Source organism: Girardinichthys multiradiatus, chromosome 9, assembly GCF_021462225.1.
Source record: "Girardinichthys multiradiatus isolate DD_20200921_A chromosome 9, DD_fGirMul_XY1, whole genome shotgun sequence".
In the NCBI taxonomy this organism is placed as follows: Eukaryota; Metazoa; Chordata; class Actinopteri; order Cyprinodontiformes; family Goodeidae; genus Girardinichthys; species Girardinichthys multiradiatus.
The window spans coordinates 46,921,867-46,945,844 of NC_061802.1; the positions used below are offsets into that span (position 1 = coordinate 46,921,867).

Below are 23,978 nucleotides of genomic sequence, written 5' to 3' on the forward strand. Positions count from 1 at the left end.
ATCTAGTATAGCTCCACAGGTATAAGGTCTACATGCAAACGTTTTGGTATCTGTGTAAAGACATAAAAGACATAAAAGAATATTTTTTCACATGGAACCAGTATTGTAACTGTTACTATGTCTGATTCATTTGTGAATAAACAAAGAAAAAATCAAATTTTTTGAGCCTCACCAAAGTGTTTTCTAAATGAACATTGCAAAACACTATGAAATTCTTTGGAAATCCTAGGAGAACCCCTATTCACTGATATCTTGACTATAACTGCAGCAAATTTGTACTGAATTAGTTGAAGCATATTTGCTCCACACAGTTTTTAGTGGGCATTGTGCCAGGCGGAGTTTGCATTTTGGCACAATTTAGCCAAATCTGTGCTTAATGTGTTTTTCAACTCACAAAAGGGAAGCTGGTCAAATAAAAGTGCTGATGTCCATTGTAGAACTCTATCTGCATATGATATAGCCTTTTCTCATGACATTTACCCTGTATAACATCAAAATGTACAATTGTGCACAGCCTAAAATCAATATAATGAATAGAAATCAAACTACTTGTATCATTTTATCTCCAACTGGATGAATTTTATTGAAAAAAAGAACTAGCAGTGAAAAAATGTAAACAAATGTGCAAAAACAATTATCAATAAAAACTATATTAACAAATTTGGAAGAGCAATTGGCTATAAAAACTATATAAAGAAGCTTGGTGACCACAGGAATTTCTTGCCATCTGATACTGTCCTTTGCACATTTGAATTAGTATTATTGATTATGTTCTGGATGGTGCTTGCACTCAAAAACAGCTTCAACAGGTTCAGCGGTGACCATGATTTTGTGGTAAGTCTAGGTCCTGGAGGTTGCCTCTGGGTAAATGTAGGAGCTTGTCATTCAATGTTAGGCTCACCTGGAGAGTGTCACTCCTCATTGTCACCACCAGGTGTAGAGGTATCCTGAGAGTTAATTACCTCACTGTTGGCTGACTGCAGAAACACAAAGATATGCTGACAACTAAATTCATCTAAATGACATGCTAAAAATGAAGTTGCATCTGACACTGGAGGACAGACAGACTGACACTGGCTTATAATAAACTTAGGAACACAATGGTAACACTGTAATGACACATCATGTTTATTTTATAACCATAATAGTTTTCAGAATAGACTTCTCATCTTGAAGAAAAAGATAAAGCCTTACCCAAAGTAGTGGGACGCTGGGTCCTTTAAGTGCCAGATGGTCCTGCCTCCTCTTTGCTGTAAAAATATGGATAATAAATTATTTCCTTCTGTACACAAACATAATAAAATAGCATACAAAAGCAATGATGTAATTCTGTAACAGTAAAGTGGTATTGGTAAAGTATCAATGATATAACAGCTATATAACAGGCCTTCAACCAGTTCCACAAACAAGCCTTCTCGTCCTGTTGTTCCAAAGGGGGGCTAATAATTTAACCGGTTGAATCAATCTCAAATTAAAATACTGACGCTCAACACTACAGCAGTTACAAACGTGAAAAACGATAAAGCATTGTTGAAATAGCTGACATGTAATGTAAAGTTGCTGGAAATAAAAAGTAACACTACAGGTCCTTCTCAAAATATTAGCATATTGTGATAAAGTTCATTATTTTCCATAATGTAATGATGAAAATTTAACATTCATATATTTTAGATTCATTGCACACTAACTGAAATATTTCAGGTCTTTTATTGTCTTAATACGGATGATTTTGGCATACAGCTCATGAAAACCCAAAATTCCTATCTCACAAAATTAGCATATTTCATCCGACCAATAAAAGAAAAGTGTTTTTAATACAAAAAACGTCAACCTTCAAATAATCATGTACAGTTATGCACTCAGTCGGGAATCCTTTTGCAGAAATGACTGCTTCAATGCGGCATGGCATGGAGGCAATCAGCCTGTGGCACTGCTGAGGTCTTATGGAGGCCCAGGATGCTTTGATAGCGGCCTTTAGATCATCCAGAGTGTTGGGTCTTGAGTCTCTCAACGTTCTCTTCACAATATCCCACAGATTCTCTATGGGGTTCAGGTCAGGAGAGTTGGCAGGCCAATTGAGCACAGTGATACTATGGTCAGTAAACCATTTACCAGTGGTTTTGGCACTGTGAGCAGGTGCCAGGTCGTGCTGAAAATGAAATCTTCATCTCCATAAAGCTTTTCAGCAGATGGAAGCATGAAGTGCTCCAAAATCTCCTGATAGCTAGCTGCATTGACCCTGCCCTTGATAAAACACAGTGGACCAACACCAGCAGCTGACACGGCACCCCAGACTATCACTGACTGTGGGTACTTGACACTGGACTTCTGGCATTTTGGCATTTCCTTCTCCCCAGTCTTCCTCCAGACTCTGGCACCTTGATTTCCGAATGACATGCAGAATTTGCTTTCATCCGAAAAAAGTACTTTGGACCACTGAGCAACAGTCCAGTGCTGCTTCTCTGTAGCCCAGGTCAGGCGCTTCTGCCGCTGTTTCTGGTTTAAAAGTGGCTTGACCCGGGGAATGCGGCACCTGTAGCCCATTTCCTGCACACACCTGTGCACGGTGGCTCTGGATGTTTCTACTCCAGACTCAGTCCACTGCTTCCGCAGGTCCCCCAAGGTCTGGAATCGGCCCTTCTCCACAATCTTCCTCAGGGTCTGGTCACCTCTTCTCGTTGTGCAGCGTTTTCAGCCACACTTTTTCCTTCCCACAGAGTTCCCACTGAGGTGCCTTGATACAGCACTCTGGGAACAGCCTATTCGTCCAGAAATTTCTTTCTGTGTCTTACCCTCTTGCTTGAGGGTGTCAATAGTGGCCTTCTGGACAGCAGTCAGGTCGGCCGTCTTACCCATGATTGGGGTTTTGAGTGATGAACCAGGCTGGGAGTTTTAAAGGCCTCAGGAATCTTTTGCAGGTGTTTAGAGTTAACTCGTTGATTCAGATGATTAGGTTCATAGCTCGTTTAGAGACCCTTTTAATGATATGCTAATTTTGTGAGATAGGAATTTTGGGTTTTCATAAGCTGTATGCCAAAATCATCCATATTAAGACAATAAAAGACCTGAAATATTTCAATTAGTGTGCAATGAATCTAAAATATATGAATTTAAAATTTTCATCATGACATTATGGAAAATAATTAACTTTATCACAATATGCTAATATTTTGAGAAGGACCTGTATATCTCACTCATGAACAAGGTCCTGAAGAAGTTCCTCATCTTCATCCACTTCAAAATCCACGCTCCTGCCCATAGAATCTTCTACTTTGAGGTCACTGCCATGAAAAATTTTATCCAAGGCTTCCAAAGTGCTCTTTTTTGAGACAGATTTATGGATCAATAAAGCTGAGTATCATGAGCATAACAGAGAAAATGTATCCCATGCTGCCTGATAATTTTACTTATTGGAAGCATATATATAGTAAAGAGAATTGGCCCAAGCCCTGATCCGTGTGGTATTCCACAATTAACCCTGGACTTTGAAGATTATTTATCATTTAAATGAACAATCTGGAAACCGTCAGACAAAAATAATTTAAACCAGCCTACTGCTATTCCCCTGATCCCTACAGCATGTTCAAGAATATTGTGATCGACTGTATTAAATGCAGCACTGAGATCTAACAGAACAAGTACACACACAAATCCATTATCTGAGGCCATTAGACTATCATTAGTGGCTTTCAGTAGTCCTGTTTCCTAGGATGAGCTCTGAAACCCGGCTGAAACTCTTCAAACAGATTGTTGCTTTGTAATGGTGCATTCAGACCGACCACAATTCCAGCGAATTTTTCGCCTTATTTGCGTACCGTCGCTCCCCTGACATTTCGCCAGCAATTTGCGTGGCAAACAGCGACAACGCTCCTCTCGCTTCACCATGTCATCTAGTAGGAGGAGCTTCTATCTGCTGCTTGCCGGTTTCAACTCAAAACGATGCTTTATTTATGGAAAGCTGAACAACGCCGCCGTTGTCGACATCCTTGGGTTCACTAGAGATGGAAACAGTTTGGAGAGGATCACCACCTACTCCAGGAGCAGCGCCTGGATGACGGTCGCTTTCAACAGTACCTCCGTCTATTCAGGATCCAGTTTGAGTACCTGCTGTCTCGAGTTGGGGGACAAATCAGCCTCCTGGACACCAACTACAGGCGCTGTTGCCCCGCTTCAAAACACCTGTTCATCTGTCTTCGGTGAGTAAATAAAATTCAGCTCCATAGGAAAACAGCTAAATTGTACTGTCCAAATCTTTTAAATATAATAAATATTTTTGTCCGTAAACAACAACCGCCAAAATACACCAGACAAGAGCTGATATGACAACAGAATGTAGCATGGTAGCTATAAGTATTGAATAATTATATACTAACGACTGACTATTATATAATTAGATATAATAGAAATCCGGCTTCCTGACATATGCATCTGAAAATTAAATACTTGAATAAAATATAATTTCCTTCATGAACATGGATGTACCCTGACCACCTGCTTTGAGTTTTATACTTATATGACAACTTTTGTGCTGAAAAGATGGCTATAGACCCGACACAAATTGACAGAAAGGTTCAGATTTTTTACCTCCAGCGAAATTGGCTTCGCATCCATTGCGGGTTTCGCTTCGCTCTTGTCGCTCTAATCACGCCGTTCGCATGACGTCCTTCACGTCCATTGAGGATTTCGCTCTATTTGCGCCATTCGCGTCACGTCCTTTGCACCACTTCGCTCCTGAACGCTCATTTACATAGGATTAACATGTAAATCACTCGCTCCTGCCGCGTCATTCGCATTCGGTCGGAACACACCATAAATGCTCACACACTATTTTCTCAAGAATTTTAAATTAGAATAGAAGATTGGATATAGGTCTGTTTTTTATTACGTCATCTTGATCAAGCAAAGGTTTCTTAAAGGGGACCTCGTACTCGTACTCGTACTCGTCGTCTTCCGCTTATCCAGGACCGGGTCGCGGGGGCAGCAGACTCAGCAGACACGCCCAGATGTCCCTCTCTCCAGACACCTCCTCCAGCTCCTCCAGGGGGAGCCCAAGGCGTTCCCAGGCCAGCCGAGAGACATAGTACCTCCACCGTGTCCTGGGCCGTCCCCTGGGCCTCCTCCCGGTGGGACGTGCCTGGAACACCTCCCAAGGAAGGCGTCCAGGAGGCATCTGGTATAGATGCCCGAGCCACCTCAACTGGCTCCAAACTCCTGCTCCGCTTGTACAGGGACCGAATGGCCCCTAATAAAGGGCCCCCGATTCCATACTCCTGGAGCACCCCCCATAGGGCATCACGAGGGACACAGTCGAATGCCTTCTCCAGGTCCACAAAACACATGTGAACCGGTTGGGCAAACTCCCATGAACCCTCGAGCACCCTGTAGAGGGTATAGAGCTGGTCCAGTGTTCCACGGCCGGGACGAAAACCACACTGCTCCTCCTGAAGCCGAGGTTCGACTATCGGTAAGACTCTCCTCTCCAATACCGTGGCGTAGGCCTTACCAGGGAGGCTGAGGAGTGTGATCCCCCTGTAGTTGGAACACACCCTCCGGTCCACCCCAGTCTGCCAGTCCAGAGGCACTGTCCCCGACCACCACGCAATGTTGAAGAGGCGTTGTCAACCATGACAGCCCTACAACATCCAGAGACTTGAGGTACTCAGGGCAGATCTCATCCACCCCCGAAGCCCTGCTAACGTGGAGCTTTTTAACCAATTCGGTAACTTCAGCCTGGGTGATGAAAGAGTCCAACCCCGAGTCCCCAACCTCTGTTTCCACTACGGAATGCGTGATGGCAGGATTGAGGAGATCCTCGAAGTACTCCTTCCACCGCCTGATAATGTCCTCAGTCGAGGTCAGCAGTCTCCCACCCCCACTATAAACAGTGTTGGCGAAGCACTGCTTCCCCCTCCTGAGGCGCCGGACGGTTTGCCAGAATTGCTTCAAGGCCAACCGGTAGTCCTTCTCCATGGCCTCACCGAACTCCTCCCAGGCCCGTGTTTTTGCCTCTGCCACAGCCCGGGCCGCAGCACGCTTGGACTCACGGTACCCGTCAGCCGCCTCAGAAGTCCAACAAGCCAACCATAGCCTATAGGACTCCTTCTTCAGCTCGACAGCATCCCTTACTGCCGGTGTCCACCACCGGGTTCTGGGATTGCCGCCGCGACAGGCACCGCAGACCTTACGGCCGCAGCTACGGGCAGCAGCATCGACAATAGATGCGGAGAACATGGTCCACTCGGACTCTCTGTCTCCAACATCCCCCGGGATCTGGTCGAAGCTCTCCCGGAGGTGGGAGTTGAATACATCCCTGGCCGAGGGCTCTGCCAGGCGTTCCCAGCAGACCCTCACTATGCGCTTGGGCCTGCCAAGTGTGTCCGGCTTTCACCAGGTGGTGATTAGTGGACAGCTCAGCCCCTCTCTTCACCCGAGTGTCCAAAACATGCGGCCGAAGGTCGGATGATACGACAACAAAGTCAATCATCGACCTCCTGCCTAGGGTGTCCTGGTGCCAAGTGCACTGATGGACACCCTTATGTTTGAACATGGTGTTTGTTATGGACAATCCGTGACTAGCACAGAAGTCCAATAACAAAACACCACTCGAATTCAGATCGGGGAGGCCATTCCTTCCGATCACGCCTCTCCAGGTGTCACTGTCGTTCCCCACGTGGGCGTTGAAGTCCCCCAGCAGAATAATGGAGTCCCCGGGAGGGGCACTATCCAGCACCCCCGACAGGGACGCCAAGAAGGCCGCGTACTCTGCACTACCACTCGGCCCGTAGGCTGAAATGGTAGTCAGAGACCTCTCCCCAACCCGAAGGCGCAGGGATACGACCCTCTCATCCAGTGGGGTAAACCCCAACACGAGACTGCTGAGCTGGTGGGCAACAATCAAACCCACACCAGCCCGCCGCCTCTCCTCGTGGGCCACTCCAGAGTAGAAGAGAGTCCAACCGCTCTCAAGGAGACGGGTTCCAGAGCCCACGCTGTGCGTGGAGGCGAGCCCAACTATTTCTAGTCGATATCTCTCGACCTCCCGCACAAGCTCAGGCTCCTTCCCCCCCAGCAAGGTGACATTCCACGTCACTAGAGCCAGCCTAAGCATCCGGGGATCGGGCCGCTGAGGTCTCCACCTTCGTCCGCCACCCAATCCTCTTTGCACCGGTCCCTCATGGTTCCCCCTGCAGGTGGTGGGCCCACTGGGGGATGGCCTCGCGTCTCTCGTTCGAGCTTGGCCCGGCCGGGTCCCGCGAGGAGCAACCCGGCCACCAGGCGCTCTCCGACGAGTCCCGACCCCAGGCCTGGCTCCAGGGTGGGACCCCGGCTCCGCCGTACCGGGCAACGTCACGTGCCTCGATATTTTGGTCCTCATGAGGGATTCTTGAACCACTCTTTGTCTGACCCATCACCTAGAGCCTGTTTGCCAGGGGAGACCTTACCAGGGGCATTTAGGCCCCAGACAACATAGCCTCTAGGATCATTTGAGCACTCAAACCCCTCCACCACGTTATATGTATCTGAAAATTAAATACTTGAATAAAATATAATTTCCTTCATGAACATGAATGTACCCTGACCAACTGCTTTGAGTTTTATACTTATATGACAACTTTTTTGCTGAAAAGATGGTTACCATTGAGGATTTCGCTCTATTTGCGCCATTCGCGTCACGTCCTTTGCACCACTTCGCTCCTGAACGCTCATTTACATAGGATTAACATGTAAATCACTCGCTCCTGCCGCGTCATTTGCATTCGGTCGGAACACACCATAAATGCTCACACACTATTTTCTCAAGAATTTTAAATTAGAATGGAAGATTGGATATAGGTCTGTTTTTTATTACGTCATCTTGATCAAGCAAAGGTTTCTTAAAGGGGACCTATTATGCAAAATTCTCTTTTTGATCAATTTTTATACTTTCATCTAGGTCTCTAATGCTTCTACAAACAAAAAACATTCAGCCGTTTGTGGCTATAAATTAATGTTTTATTTTTTTTAGAAAATGTGCGGTCTCAATAGCTGTGTAATTGTGACGTCACAATTACGCTGGCACCTAGCATCGTTACCTGAGTCTTTCCACTGACTAGCAGCTGAAGCGGAGCTCCACCCACTTGATTTTCAGTAGAGGACCACGTCTCGCCGGGTGGTTTTACCTTACACACGCCTTGAAATGGCTACCCTCAAAGGCAGATGCCATGTTGACTGTAAAGACCCACGTGTCCATCCACATTTTCCCGGCGTTGGATAATAGAGATTCGTGGCTTCATTTTATTTTTGAAGGCAGTATTCCAGTCACATTGCCTAGTACTAGTACTAGTTCAAGTTTGCGTGAATCACTTCACCATGGACTGCTAACTCACATCAGTACACATCAGGATTTGCAGAAAGATTAAAGGGCAGAACTGTGAGCAGTGCGGTCTCCACGCACACTGTCCGTGCTTCATTGTCGAGCATACCAATTTCCTATATTTCTGGTGACAAATTCCTACATTTCCCACACTTTCTGCCATGGCGTCATTGGACAGGGAGGCAGAACTAATTTGCCGTGCAGCTTTGGGAAAACAAAAAGAAAAGAAGGTGGTGTTAAAGGCCATTAAACCAGACTAGGGACGAAGAAGAGGAATACACCTCTCAGTGTGAGGCAAAGAGTGGCCGGTACATTGCGTGTACTCACGACCAGCTGCTCAGAGCAGTGTGTCACATATAAAACAGTTCAAAGTGGAGCAGTTTATTGTGTTGCACCATGCATGTAGTCATAAAAATTGACCTTTGCATGGACATGTCCGGTGGACGTCCACTTGGAGTCCGTGCGGAGAGTCGAGTAAGCATGACTATCTTTTTCCCTTTATAACTTGCAGTTTCGTTTTCATGTGCTGGTTGGGGGCGTGGCCAGATACAGCTAATTTACTTAAAAGTGACACAGCCCTAAAACAGCCTATTCTGAAAGGAGCTCAAAAAAGGGCAAACTGAGGAGGTGAAATCTCATTATCTGCGAATGATTATGTGTGAAATTTAATTAACATGTTTTGTATATCCCACAGACCTATCCCAAATGTTTAAAAGAAAGTATTATAGGTCACCTTTAAGTAAAGGTTTAATTACAGCTACCTTAAAAGCCTGGGGTACATATCCATTTACTAAGGATATATTAATCATATCTAAAATGAGGGTGGTAATCAAAGAGAAAATATGCTGAAATAATTTGGTTGAGATTGTGTCTAACATACAGGCCGAAGGCTTAGATGAAGCTTATATATTTTTTAACTCAGGAAGGTCCACTGAATCAAAATAGTCCAAACACAGATTAGTTTCTACAGTTACCTCCAATGCTCTTTCACTTACTGAGGATGAAGTAATCATATTCGGGAGGGTATTTTATTTTTATTAGAATGAATTTTATTTATAAAGAATCCCATGGAGTCATTAAGATTAAGATTAAAGTCGACTTTATTGATCTCACATTGGAGAAATTACTTGTTACAGCAGCTTACAGTAGTACAGCAATGACAGAAAATAGTTAAAAAATAAGACAAACTAGACATTAGTAAGTAGTTCAATCAATCAATCAATCAATCAATCAATCAGAGGCATTTCAGTAGACATTAGGTTGTAGTTCTAGTAAGGCCTCGACCAGTCCACAGAGTAGTTAAAAATCATAGCTGAGTAAGGCACAATCCTCTGAGTGGTCAAAAATAATAGTTGCTGAGAGGGAAGGAAATACACATGTGGACAAAATTGTTGGTACCCCTCGGTTAATGAAAGAAAATCCCACAATAGTCACAGAAATAACTTGAATCTGACAAAGCTAATGAATAAAGTCTATGAAAATGAACAAATGAAAGTCAGACATTGCTTTTCAAACATGCTTCAACAGAATTATTTTAAAAAATAAACTAATGAAACTGCCCACTCTTGGCATTCTGTTGATGAGCTTCAAGAGGTAGTCACCTGAAATGGTTTTCCAACAGTCTTGAAAGAGTTCCCAGAGATGCCTAGCAATTGTTGGCCCTTTTGCCTTCACTCTGCGGTCCAGCTCACCCCAAACCATCTCGATTGGGTTCAGGTCCGGTGACTGTGGAGGCCAGGTCATCTGGCGCAGCACCCCATTACTCTCCTTCTTGGTCAAATAGTCCTTACACAGCCTGCAGGTGTGTTTAGGGTCATTGTCGAGTTGAAAAATAAATGATGGTCCAACTAAACGCAAACCGGATGGAATAGCATGCCGCTGCAAGATGCTATGGTAGCCATGCGAGTTCAGTATGCCTTTAGTTTTGAATAAATCCCCAACAGTGTCACCAGCAAAGCACCCCCACCCCGTCACACCTCCTCCTCCATGCTTCACGGTGGGAACCAGGCATGTAGAGTACATCCATTCACCTCTTCTGCGCCGCACAAAGACACGGTGGTTGGAACCAAATATCTCAAACTTGGACTCATCAGACCAAAGCACAGATTTCCACTGGTCTCATGTCCATTCTCTGTGTTTTTTAGCCCAAACAAGTCTCTTCTGCTTGTTGCCTGTCCTCACCAGTGGTTCCCTAGCAGCTATTTTACCATGAAGGCCTGATTCACACAGTCTCCTCTTAACAGTTGCTTTCGAGATGTGTTTGCTGCTAGAACTCTGTGTGGCATTGACCTGTTCTCTAATCTGAGCTGCTCTTAACCTGCGATTTTTGAGGCTGGTGACTCGGATGAACTTATCGTCCGTAGCAGATGTGACTCTTGGTCTTCCTTTCCTGGGGCGGTCCTCATGTGAGGCAGTTTCTTTGTGGCGCTTGATGATTTTTGCAACTGCACTTGGGGACACTTTCAAAGTTTTCCCAATTGTTCGGACTGACTGACCTTCATTTATTAAAGTAATGATGGCCACTCGTTTTTCTTTACTTAGCTGCTTTTTTCTTGCCATAATACAAATTCTAACAGTCTATTCAGTGGGACTATCAGCTGTGTACTGTATCCACCTCCTGCACAACACAACTGATGGTCCCAACCCCATTTATAAGGCTAATTAAACCTGACTGGGCACATCTGTGAAGTGAAAACCATTTCAGGTGACTACCTCTTGAAGCTCATCAACAGAATGCCAAGAGTGCGCGTAGCAGTAATCAAAGCAAAAGGTGGCTACTTTGAAGAACCTAGAATATAAGACATATTTTCAGTTGTTTCACACTTTTTTGGTTCAGTATATAATTCCACGTGTTAATTCATAGTTTTGATGCCTTCAGTGTGAAGCTGCAATATTCATAGTCATGAAAATAAAAAAAAACTCTTTGAATGAGGTGTGTCCAAACCTTTGGTCTGTACTGTGTATATATATAAATATATATATATACATACACTCACATACACACACACACATTCAGAACATTTGCGTTGCGGGTCTGAAACTGCGGTCTTAGAGATACCCTCGGTGGCTCCTCGTTGGGTAAGGGGCCTCAGCTATCTGCTGTTTTTTTCAACAGCGAGGAGCCGGGCCTCCAAATTCTTTTTTTCTTGCTCTGCTCTCGGTGGAGGACGCACGCATTTTCTCTCCCTCCCTCTTGCCTGCTTCTGCATCGGCCGATTGAGAAAACTTCCATCTCTCTCCTCAAGGACAATGGCGCTCTATCTGTGTTGACAGTCTAATTCTTGCACACACACTCACAGTTATATATTTGCACCCCAGGATTCCACCGCAGTCTTGCAAAATCTTTTCTTCTTGTGTGTTGCTTAGCCCTGCACCTAATTGCGTGCTTTCATTACTTTTTCATAGATTTTTTGTTTTATCAGAAGGATTACCAGCAAAAACCAAACATTATTAGTAATAGAAAATTTGGACTATAGCTACTCTTACACCAATGACCCAGCTTTCTTAGTTAGACTACAATGGACTGTTATTACTTAGTTCAACTTCAGTACCAGTAAAAACAATATATTATTAGCACTTGAAAATGTGGATTAAAGCCTTTTTGTACCAGTGACTCAGCTTCCCTAGTTAGAATTCAGTGGAATGATGAGACTATCAATATTATAGTCTTCTTTTAGCATAAGATGCTTTATTATTAAGAGTGGCTTGAAACCAATTTCTACCAGTAAACTTAGAAGGATTATTAATTATTATTACTCCCAAGGATTATTAGTGTCATTTGATTTGTTTTTCTGTGTTTGATTTTCTGTATCATTGTAATGTTTTTTCTCATGTACAGCGCTTTGAATGCCTTGTTGCTGAAAAGCGCTATATAAATAAACTTGACTTGACTTGACACCCTCACCTCGAAAGCTACAGAAATGCCACATTTATTTCACGTACCATTGTCACTAAAGGAGGCAGAGGAGTAACTAAAGATCTGACACAGAGAGCATGAGAGAGGAGGAGACCCAGAGAGAGACGGAGGAACAACAGAATAGGAAGCCATGGTGGAGCTGAAGCTAACACTTAGTGACCCATTACAACTATAAGAAAAACCATGTGAAACACGGAGGACCCTCAAACACAGTAAAGAGAAATCTTATCAAATCGAGAGAGCCTTCACGCACCAAACAATCCACCAAGTGCTACAGTGAAAAGAAGAAGTGATGCAATATGCCTTACCACCTGATCTTTTATTTAGACACGCTTAGGGTACTGTAAAAGACTTTATGTTGGAGTGAGTCAGTCCTTGCTCTGTTGTCTGCAGCTGGTTCAAAACGCTGCTGCACCTCTTTTAACTGGTGCTCATAAAACAGAACACATCACCCCTATTCTGGCCTCAATCCACTGGCTGCCAGTGCATTTTAAAATTCATTTGAGAAATGTTACTTTTGTTTTTAAATGTTTGAATAACCTTGCCCCACTGTACCTCTATGAGCTTCTTCATCCCAACTTACCTTCTCGGGCTCTCAGGTCGGCCGAACAGCAGCTCCTTGTCATGGTATGACACCCTTGGACTTGGTTTGTGTTTTTGTATTAACCGTTCTTAGGTATATGCTTTCCTTTATTGTTAATTAGTTCCACCTGTCCCTTATGCCTCCATGTCTCCTTGCCACACCTGTTCTTAGTTCCTGTGATTACCTGCCTTTGTTTTCTCCCTGTATATTAGTTGGTCTGTGTTCTTTGTTCCCCGCTGGTTCCTCCGTCACTATTCCTCGTTCACTACCCTTGTTTATGCTCAGTTTTGCTACGTTACAGAACTATGTACACATGTAAGTTTTTGGCTCGACTCATGTTTGTACTTGTTGGATTATGGAGACCTTTAATTAAAGAAAAGTCTTCCTCTCATCATGCGGCTGCCAAGCTCTTATCTGCACTTTGGTCCGATCCAAACCAAGAACGTGATATTAGGAACCAGCCATAAACAGGACCAAGCAGACAGAGCTAAAGAACTTAAGATGTAGATAAAGCAGCAACAGGAGACGCTACAAGCTATGTATGGAGAGGGGGTTGAGATTTTACCCTCGCCTTTGTTGCTGGAGGAGATGGACTGTCTCGGTGTATCTGACCGGGTCCCCATGGATGTATTACCGGATCGGAATCATACCTCTCCAGCTTGTTCCTCCTCCAGGCGACGTCGCCCTCACCGCAAGCGCTCCACCCCAGCTGCAGCAGCTCCGGCCGAGCTCAACCTGCCCACAGCTGCTTTGCCGGAGCCATCCACGTCAGCAGCGGCTCCTGCGGAGCCATCCTCGTCTGCAGCGGCACCTGCTGCGGCCGAATTCCCCGCTGGGATCGGCTCCCGCCCTGGACGACATCATCGCCGCAGAACAGTCGCCATTGGGGAGGTTCGGATGGGCGCCTCCGACCCTTCAACGGAGGGTCCATCCACCATGGCCTCCTCGCAGGTGCTTTCCCCGGAGTTGGTGGGTGGTCACCCAGCGCCCTCTGCAGGTCACCAGTCGCCGGTGCAGCCACAAGCCCTGAATTGGATTCAAGCCAGGCTGGAGAAAATGAAAGAGGATTTCATGAAGGGACGTTGCTGTGATTTTGTGCTTCATCTAATGGATCATCCAGAGGATCTGAATCTGGTGCACTCTGTTCTACAGGCCGAATTCATTGCGGAGGGATGGCTCGATGCTCCAGCTCCTCTTTCTGCTGGAGGTCCTTTCGACCCTCTTCTTGTGGCCGTTAGAGCAGCACAGAGCTCCAAGGATTATGAGCCACAGCCATCCACCGTCAAGCTTCATGAGTCACAGCCTGCTGCCAAGCCTCTGGACTCACAGCCTGCTGCCAGGCCTCTGGACTCACAGCCTGCTGCCAGGCCTCTGGACTCACAGCCTGCTGCCGGGCTACAGGACTCACAGCCTGCTGCCGGGCTACAGGACTCAGCCTGCTGCTGGGCTACAGGACTCACAGCCTGCTGCCGGGCTACAGGACTCACAGCCTGCTGCCAAGCTACAGGACTCACAGCCTGCTGCCAAGCTACAGGACCCAGAGTCCAGAGAGGGGTTCAATGGAGAGCCGCCTCTCATCCTAGTTCCTGAGTTTCCTGAGGGGTCCGAGGACGGACCGCCTCTCATCCTAGTTCCTGAGTTTCCTGAGGGGTCCGAGGACGGACCGCCTCTCATCCTAGTTCCTGAGTTTCCTGAGGGGTCTGAGGACGGACCGCCTCAGATCTTGGCTCCAGGACCCATTGACTGTGCTCCCGAGCTGACCTACTGTGCTCCTGGCCTCTGCGGGCCCTGCCTGGGCCCAAGTCTTCGCTGCGGTTCTGGCTTTGCCGCAGACCTCCGAGGCACCTGCTTCCACATCGCAGACCGCCTGACTTCTCGCTTTGTGCGCCTCCTAGACACCTGCATCCCTGTCGCCGCCGGTCTCCCAGACGCCTGCATCTCTGTCACCGCCGGCCTCCGAATCGTCGGCCTCTTCGCTGGCTACATCGCCGCAGACCTCCGGATCGTCGGCCTCTTCGTTGGCTACATTGCCGCAGACCTCCGGATCGTCGGCCTCTTTGCTGGCTACATCGCCGCAGACCTCCGGATCGTCGGCCTCTTCGCTGGTTACTTCGCCGCAGGTCTCCACGGCTTCACCACCGACCGCTCAGAACTCTGTGCCTGTTGGGGACGACCTCCTGGTCGCCCGCCTGAACTCTGTGCCTGCTGGGGACGACCTCCTGGTCGCCCGCCTGAACTCTGTGCCTGCTGGGGATGACCTCCTGGTCGCCCGCCTGAACTCTGTTTTTTGTTTCTTTTGTTTGTTGGATTATGGAGACCTTTAATTAAAGAAAAGTCTTCATCTCATCATGCGGCTGCCAAGCTCTTATCTGCACTTTGGTCCGATCCAAACCAAGAATGTGATACTCCTGCGGGTACCACGGTCTAGGAGGATGTTTAGAGGGGACAGAGCTTTCTCTATTGCTGCTCCTCTAATGTGGAATAACCCTGCACACTATAGAGCCTCCTTCACTGCCTACTTTTAAAACTTGTCTTAAAACCAATTTTAATCTTGGTCTTTAAATATTAGCGAGAGTTAATTTTGACCGTTTGTTTTAATTGGTTTTATTGTGTTTAATGTTTTATTATTTTTATGTCATATTTATATATGCCTTTTATGTTAATGTATGTTTATAGTTTGCCATGCAACACTTTTTGTCAGCTATGGCTGTTTTAAAAGCTTTATAAATAAAGTTTGTATGATATATGTGAAAATTATCATGCTCTCATGCTCATTGAAACACTTAAAATTACAATTAAAGCGCACTGAATTCTGGTAATATCATCTTGAAAAACGGCCATACCATTAGGGAATAGTAATATCCCAGAGAGAATAACATGGTCATTCAGTGTATTCAGGTAGTCAGCTCACATAATGGTGCTGAACATAGACCTGAGCAACTGCAGTAACACCAGATCATAGCACTACCACACATGGTGGTACTGAAAGAGCCAGGCATGATTCCTCGGGCTCTCTTCTTCTGATGCACCCATCACTCTGGAACAGGGTCAGTCCGGACTCATCAGCCGAAATGACCTTCCTGCATTGCTCTACAGTCCAACCTTCATGCTCCAGAGCAAATTGAAACCTTTTTAATGCCTCACTTTTTGGCATCACTGAGCAGTGTTTTTTTTTTATAAGGCAAAGCTGTTTATGTCGTGGTTGGTTTTTAATTGAACCCAATTGCAGGCAAAACCCAGGCAAAAAGGTGAGGTGAAGAGTTTTAAAGAAAAAAAACAATTGACTCACAATACAGATGGCACAAAGAGAACAGCAAATTGAACCGGCGTGAGTATAACAGAGGGTGGAAAATGACAAAAGAACCAGATTAGCTAATCAAAGAAGACTTTTTTATTTTCTGATTGGGTTGTACCAAATATTTAAATAACTGGCAATTACAATTCTTTAAGATTTTTTACAACCACATTTCTTCTACAAAGTTGATGGTTCTCCACAATCCCTCTTGTTTTGAGTAATGTGTTTAACCCAGTTCTAGAAGTTTCAGCAATCTCCCTAAATGTCTTCTTGAATCATGCCATGCCAATAATCTGACCCTTCTGAAACATCCATCCATCCATACATTGTATACACCTGCTATCCTTGCAGGGTGGTGGAGGGGCTGGTGCCCATCTCTTCAGTGGTAATCGGGCGAGAAGCGGGGTACACCTCAGACAGGTTGCCAGCAGCTTTTAAACAGATTAACATATTTTCCACGACCACACAATGAGTCTTCTGACATTGTTGATGAAGGACATATTCACACTGCTGGTATTGTTCCAGCATTGCGCTGATCGAGAAGAAAAAGAAGCATGGAGAACAAAGTCCATCTTATCTTGGTTTCTGTTGCTACTTTGGTGTTCAAATGTGGTTGTGCACCTTCATCCTCCTCACTACTTCATGTAGCCCCATGAGACATTTTCAAATTCATCTTTGGATTGGCGCTCTACATTTTTTCTTATTATTCTTCTACTCAAATGTGCTGCTCTTACATCATATTGTATGGTATGCTGGGAATGGCACGCATTTACACTGCTGGTGAGCTGGTCAAGATAAACCATGTTGAGACAAGTAATTGTAATCATGCCAGGGTGAGGTACTCTGCTCATGACGGGTTCACACCAGTGTGATCCACTCCAGAAACTGGACCCTGGCATGGCACAAAGCTTTCCAAAGGTTTGGTGTGAAAGGACTGTAAGAATGAAACGCTGCTCTGTGCATCAGTTAGGGTTAATGACTTGTTTGCTGAAATATATTCATCCATGCAGTAATAGTCCAATGGGAGATTATTACCTATGTGCTTTGTTAAATCCAGGTGGTGACTTTTTCTTAGAACTGGTTTATATTTATGTATTTATGAAGATTAAAGTAAGGACCAGGCACACCTCAGTTTTTTTTTAAGCTTGTTATTTTAATAGTTTGCCTTCAGGAGATTAATCCTCTGTAAAACATTATTCTTTTTTTTTTTTTTCCAGACAATTCAGTCAGTTTATAAACCCCAGCTTGAGGTACCAAAGGAGGCCATTGGAACAGGTGCTAACAAATTTGCTTACTATGTCTGCAAAGAGCCAGGTCTTCCTTGGATAAAGCTTCCCCCAGTTTCTCCTGCACAGATCACCATTGCTCGTCAGATCCATAAATTCTTCACTGGAAACCTCGATAGCCCAGTTGTCAGTTACCCACCTTTCCCTGGAAATGAGTCTAATTATCTGAGAGCACAGATTGCCCGGATCTCTGCTGGCACACAGGTAAGCCCCCAGGGCTTCTATCAGACTGGGGTGGAAGACGTTGATGAGGAAGATGAGGTACCCCAGGATAGCTATGAAGTAAATCCTGATTTTGAGAGCATTCCGGTTCGTGAAATGGCTGAGTCATTGTCATCATGGGTACATCATGTGCAACACATCTTGCAACAGGTAAATTCCTGCTCTGCTCAAAAGCATGAACATTTTTTTAAATTTTCAACATATTTAATGTCTGAAAACCGATTTCAGGGCCGTTGTACTTGGGTGAACATAGCTGTGAAATCAGATGAAGAATTTAATGAGGAGATAGAAGCTGATGAGAAAGAAGAAGACATTGATGAGCTTGAACCACAGGTTGGACCTCCTCTGCTGACTCCTCTATCCCAAGATGCAGGTCAGAGAATCTTTAGTAGAGGCTAATATATACAGGTCCTTCTCAAAATATTAGCATATTGTGATAAAGTTCATTATTTTCCATAATGTCATGATGAAAATTTAACATTCATATATTTTAGATTCATTGTACACTAACTGAAATATTTCAGGTCTTTTATTGTCTTAATACGGATGATTTTGGCATACAGCTCATGAAAACCCAAAATTCCTATCTCACAAAATTAGCATATCATTAAAAGGGTCTCTAAACGAGCTATGAACCTAATCATCTGAATCAATGAGTTAACTCTAAACACCTGCAAAAGATTCCTGAGGGCTTTAAAACTCCCAGCCTGGTTCATCACTCAAAACCCCAATCATGGGTAAGACTGCCGACCTGACTGCTGTCCAGAAGGCCACTATTGACACCCTCAAGCAAGAGGGTAAGACACAGAAAGAAATTTCAGAACGAATAGGCTGTTCCCAGAGTGCTGTATCAAGGCACCTCAGTGGGAACTCTGTGGGAAGGAAAAAGTGTGGCAGAAAACGCTGCACAACGAGAAGAGGTGACTGGACCCTGAGGAAGATTGTGGAGAAGGGCCAATTCCAGACCTTGGGGGACCTGCAGAAGCAGTGGACTGAGTCTGGAGTAGAAACATCCAGAGCCACCGTGCACAGGTGTGTACAGGAAATGGGCTACAGGTGCCACATTCCCCGGGTCAAGCCACGTTTGAACCAGAAACAGCGGCAGAAGCGCCTGACCTGGGCTACAGAGAAGCAGCAGTGGACTGTTGCTCAGTGGTCCAAAGTACTTTTTTCGGATGAAAGCAAATTCTGCATGTCATTCGGAAATCAAGGTGCCAGAGTCTGGAGGAAGACTGGGGAGAAGGAAATGCCAAAATGCCAGAAGTCCAGTGTCAAGTACTCACAGTCAGTGATGGTCTGGGGTGCCGTGTCAGCTGCTGGTGTTGGTCCACTGTGTTTTATCAAGGGCAGGGTCAATGCAGCTAGCTATCAGGAGATTTTGGAGCACTTCATACTTCCATCTGCTGAAAAGCTTTATGGAGATGAAGATTTCATTTTTCAGCACGACCTGGCACCTGCTCACAGTGCCAAAACCACTGGTAAATGGTTTACTGACCATGGTATCACTGTGCTCAATTGGCCTGCCAACTCTCCTGACCTGAACCCCATAGAGAATCTGTGGGATATTGTGAAGAGAACATTGAGAGACTCAAGACCCAACACTCTGGATGAGCTAAAGGCCGCTATCGAAGCATCCTGGGCCTCCATAAGACCTCAGCAGTGCCACAGGCTGATTGCCTCCATGCCACGCCGCATGGAAGCAGTCATTTCTGCAAAAGGATTCCCGACCAAGTATTGAGTGCATAACTGTACATGATTATTTGAAGGTTGACGTTTTTTGTATTAAAAACACTTTTCTTTTATTGGTCGGATGAAATATGCTAATTTTGTGAGATAGGAATTTTGGGTTTTCATGAGCTGTATGCCAAAATCATCCGTATTAAGACAATAAAAGACCTGAAATATTTTAGTTAGTGTGCAATGAATCTAAAATATATGAATGTTAAATTTTCATCATGACATTATGGAAAATAATGAACTTTATCACAATATGCTAATATTTTGAGAAGGACCTGTATACATATATGCACACACACACACACATGGCAAACGTCAACAGGCCGCAACCCCTAATCCGCAATTATGCCATCCCTGCACTCATAGCAAGGCCTTTTAAACTGAATTCTTCAAGTAATTGTTATGCAAATGTTTTGTATTATATACGTGAAACACCAGGCTTTAACCAATTTGACTTTATGTGCATCTAGATTGGACATGGACAGATTGATAGACAAAGAAATATTAAAATGAAATTGTCTTCAAAAGCTTTTTGTGGAAATATATGCAGTGTTTCACCATGTCTTCATATCATTATAATGTCACCTACTGAACAGGTTGGCAGTTGCAAAACAAAACACCCCAAAAAACAAATCAAACGTTTGTCAGCTCTGGTTTAATAAATCATTTAGGAAGATAAGTAGATAAGTTTGATAAATTCCCTCACATTTTCATTGATCATGGTGGACCAGAATGAAATTTCTGATTAGAGACAGGCTGGATCTCAAATTGTTTCATAATAAACAAAATATTCAGGGAGGTATTCCAGGAAAGTGGTTTTACAAACCCTTAAGCCTATACTTGACTACTGAGCTAGCTTACCCAGACAACTAACAACAACTAATCTAATCAGATATCACCACTTCAATTAACTTTGAGTATCTGATCATGCACCAGCACTGTAAAGAGCCATTATCAATACTGCTCTAAAATACTAAGTCAACCATGGCAACCACTGAAAATAGCTAAAATTATGATGCTGTTGCACCACAAAGCCCCCCTACAGGCTTCTAAAGAGTATAAAGTTATTTCTGCTGGGGAAACTGCTAAATTTAAATGCCATCCATACAGTGGCATGTAAAAGTATTCATACCCCTTGAACTTTTCCACATGTTGTCAGATTACAACCACAAACATAGATATATTTTATTGAAATTTTATGTGAAAGACCAACACAAAGTGGTATACAATTGTGAAGTGGAACGAAAATTATACATGATTTAAACATTTTTTACAAATAAAAAACTGAAAAGTGCGGTGTGCAAAGTATTCAGCCCCTTTCACTCTGAGTGCAACCAGTTGCCTTCAGAAGTTGCCTGATGACTGCTAATGACTAAAGAGAGTCCACCTGTGTGTAATCTAATACAGCTGCTCTGTGATGGCCTCAGAGGTTGGTTAAGAGAATATTGGGGGCAAACAGCACCATTAAGTCCAAGGAACACACCAAACAGGTCAGGGATAATGTTGTGGTGAAGTTTAAAGCAGGTTTAGGATTTAAAAGATTTTCCAAGCTTTGAACATCTCACGGAGCACTGTTCAATCCATCATCCGGAAATGGAAAGAGTATGACACAACAGGAAACCTACCAAGACAGGCCGTCTTGGTAAGTTTACAGGCCAAACCAGGAGAGCGCTGATCAGAGATGCAGTCAAGATGCCCATGGTGACTCTGGATGAACTGCAGAGATCCACAGCTCAGGTGGGGGAATCATTCCACAGGACATCTATTAGTCGTGCACTGCACAAATGTGGTCTTTATGGAAGAGTGGCAAGAAGAAAGCCATTGTAAAAAGAAAACCATAAGAACCCCTGTTTTCCAGAAGCCATGTTGGGGACACAGCAAACATGTGGAAGAAGGTACTTTGGTCAGAAGGGATCAAAATTGAACTTTTTGGCCTAAATGCAGAACTAACACTGCACATCACTCTGAACACAGCATCCCCACTGTCAAATATAGTGGTGGCAGCATCATGCTCTGGGAGTGCTTCTCTTCAGCAGGGACAGGGAAGGTGATCAGAGTTGATGGGAAGATGGATGGAGCCAAATCCAGGGCAACCTGGAAGAAAACCTGTTGGAGTCTGCAAGAGACTTGAGACTGGAGTGGAGGTTCACCTCCCAGCAGGACAACAAATTTCAAGGGGTATGAATACTTTTACAAGCCACTGTATGTTCCACAGTTACCAGTAAATGAGTTATACTGGGCCCATTTTATGAGGACTTCAAATAAGGAAAATATGTATTCTAAGCAGAAATCAGATTCTATTCCTTGAACCTCATCTTTGTTTCTACCTCCTCAGAAACAAAGATGGTTTCAAAATAACTATTAATATACTTGAACCAATATTGCAGCCAAATAATTAAACTATAAATGTATCCAACATTTTGTCATTGCTAACATTATTGTATTAATCCTACCAGGGCCCTGTTTCAGAAAGCAGGATAAGTGAAAACTCTGGGGGTAAGTATGTGTATACCCTGGGTTTTTGGTTTCAGAAGTCAGGTAGCCGTTGCCCTGAGTCAAGTTACCCCTGCAACATACTCTGTGAACCAACCCTGCTCGGGAGCAGGGTTTACTGAACTAACCCTGGGTTTGGTTTACTTTTTAGTTGAGACCTGGCACAAGAAAAGTGTCAGAAATGGCGTGATCTTTTCTGGTGGAACCTGTAGCTAAAATCTCCGTCAAGAGAGGATGATCAGGCCGCGATTAGATGTCATTTTGTTATAATTTTCCGGATGAAAATATATTTTTGAGTGTTACCATTTTTCGCCACAGTCAATAATTTATCTCAATAATATTTACAGTTTTCATTTTGTTTGTATGACATAGGTGACGCAGAGAGTCATTCAAAGGCATCTGTACGTCGTGCTGTCATGAATGTTATCATTGCACTTCCACTGTTCCTTTATAGCTGAGGTTCCCATGATATCAATCACAAACATTCAGCGGAGTCAGATTGTTCTACTTAGCAGAATGTCCCGTGTCATTACCTGTCACACAAGACACTGGGGTTTCATCCCCGACAGAGGTTGTAGTGTAATTGTGTTTTTAATTGTCAGACACAAATAGCTTAGATTTAGTCAAATTTAAATTTAAACTGTAGCCCCTTGGACATTTATAAGTAGCTTTGCAATCTGAAAAATTGTGGACAAGTAATAAAAGAAGAATGTCGGAACTGCAGGCATCAGTGAAAGCAATAATTTAATCTGCATCACATTTTGAGACTTCAAGCATTATCTATTCATATATTTCTGGGTTTCCAGGCTTAATTGGTTGCTTACATGACAGTTACATTCACTGTCCCTTGACTAAATAAAGAAGATTATGTTTTATTTCTTTTATGTTTAACATTACAGACACATTCAGTAAATTACAATATAGTTGAAAAGTTTATTTATTTCAATAACTTAGCTCATTAAGTGAACACATTGTATAGATTAACTGCACACCAACTGATGTTTAAAAGCCTTTATTTCTGTTAATTATGATTTTCTGCTTACAGCTTATTGAAAACCCGACATTTAAGATTATAATATTACATTAGACCAATGAAAAAAACAGTTTTAACACAGAAATGTGGGCTTTTTGAAATGTATGTTTTATACTTGCTTTAAGATTGTTGTTTTAATTCTTTTTACATATATATTTTTCTCATTGCACATCACCTACTTAGACTATTTTCTGTGGAGCCATCACATAAAATAAGATTAAAAAAATTTTTTCAAAATTTCTCTCAATTACAGGTTGGAATGAAAGAAAATATGTAAACAACCAAGGGGGGTGAATACTTTTGCAAGGCACTGTACATTGTGGGCCTGATCTTCAAAGATCCCAAATAGCGTGTGCTAATTTGCGTGTACTATAATAAAATTGCACAATATGCACAATAAGGGGGTGTGTTGCGCACGATCTTCAAAGATTGCGTGTGCAATTGATAGCAGGTGTAAAAGAGTTGCAGACCACACTATTTAAATAAGGAAATTGCATGTGCTACTGGCTGGCTGCTACTGGCTGGAACAAGAGGAAAAGTAAACAGATCCTCTGCTGTATTGCTAGAAATATGCAGAGATTGTTACGCTGCATCATTATGAATGATCCAGTTGATGATTTTTTCCTTCTGTTCCGTTCAGCCCTTGCTTTTCTGGACTGTTACAGTTAGTTAACTTATGTTGTCGTGACAAGATTATTTCTCTTATCTTGCTCAACGTAACTTGCAACAATCAATATTCCAATCAATATTAACAATATAACAGACAAACATGTCTGTTAATTAATTTATTACAGGTTTGTCTCCCTTGATCTTTTAATTATTTTCGGAGACTCACCAGGTTCTTTTGTTTTTTTGAGAGTCTGTGTTTGAAGAGTTTAGAGTTAATGATAAACAGCCCCAAAAAAGCCTGAACGTAATATTAGCAACATTAAAATAGTTTGTTTTAGGAGTTGGCAATTGGCATATTATAGCTTTGCTAATTTTAAAACATAACATCATAACAGTCCTGCAGAGTATTTAAATCAAACATTTATGTACATAAAAATAAATTATTTTCCAT

The 23,978-nt window shown here is 43.6% G+C and overlaps 1 protein-coding gene across 1 annotated transcript in view; it reads left to right on the forward strand.

The window, feature by feature from the left end:
- Positions 1–23,978, forward strand: part of rsph4a (radial spoke head component 4A) — a 51,730-nt gene that overhangs the window by 19,886 nt on the left and 7,866 nt on the right. The window contains exons 4-5 of the mRNA XM_047374174.1: positions 17,365–17,805; positions 17,884–18,028. Of these exons, the coding sequence (XP_047230130.1) occupies positions 17,365–17,805; positions 17,884–18,028 (586 nt within the window). The remainder of the gene's footprint in view (positions 1–17,364; positions 17,806–17,883; positions 18,029–23,978) is intronic.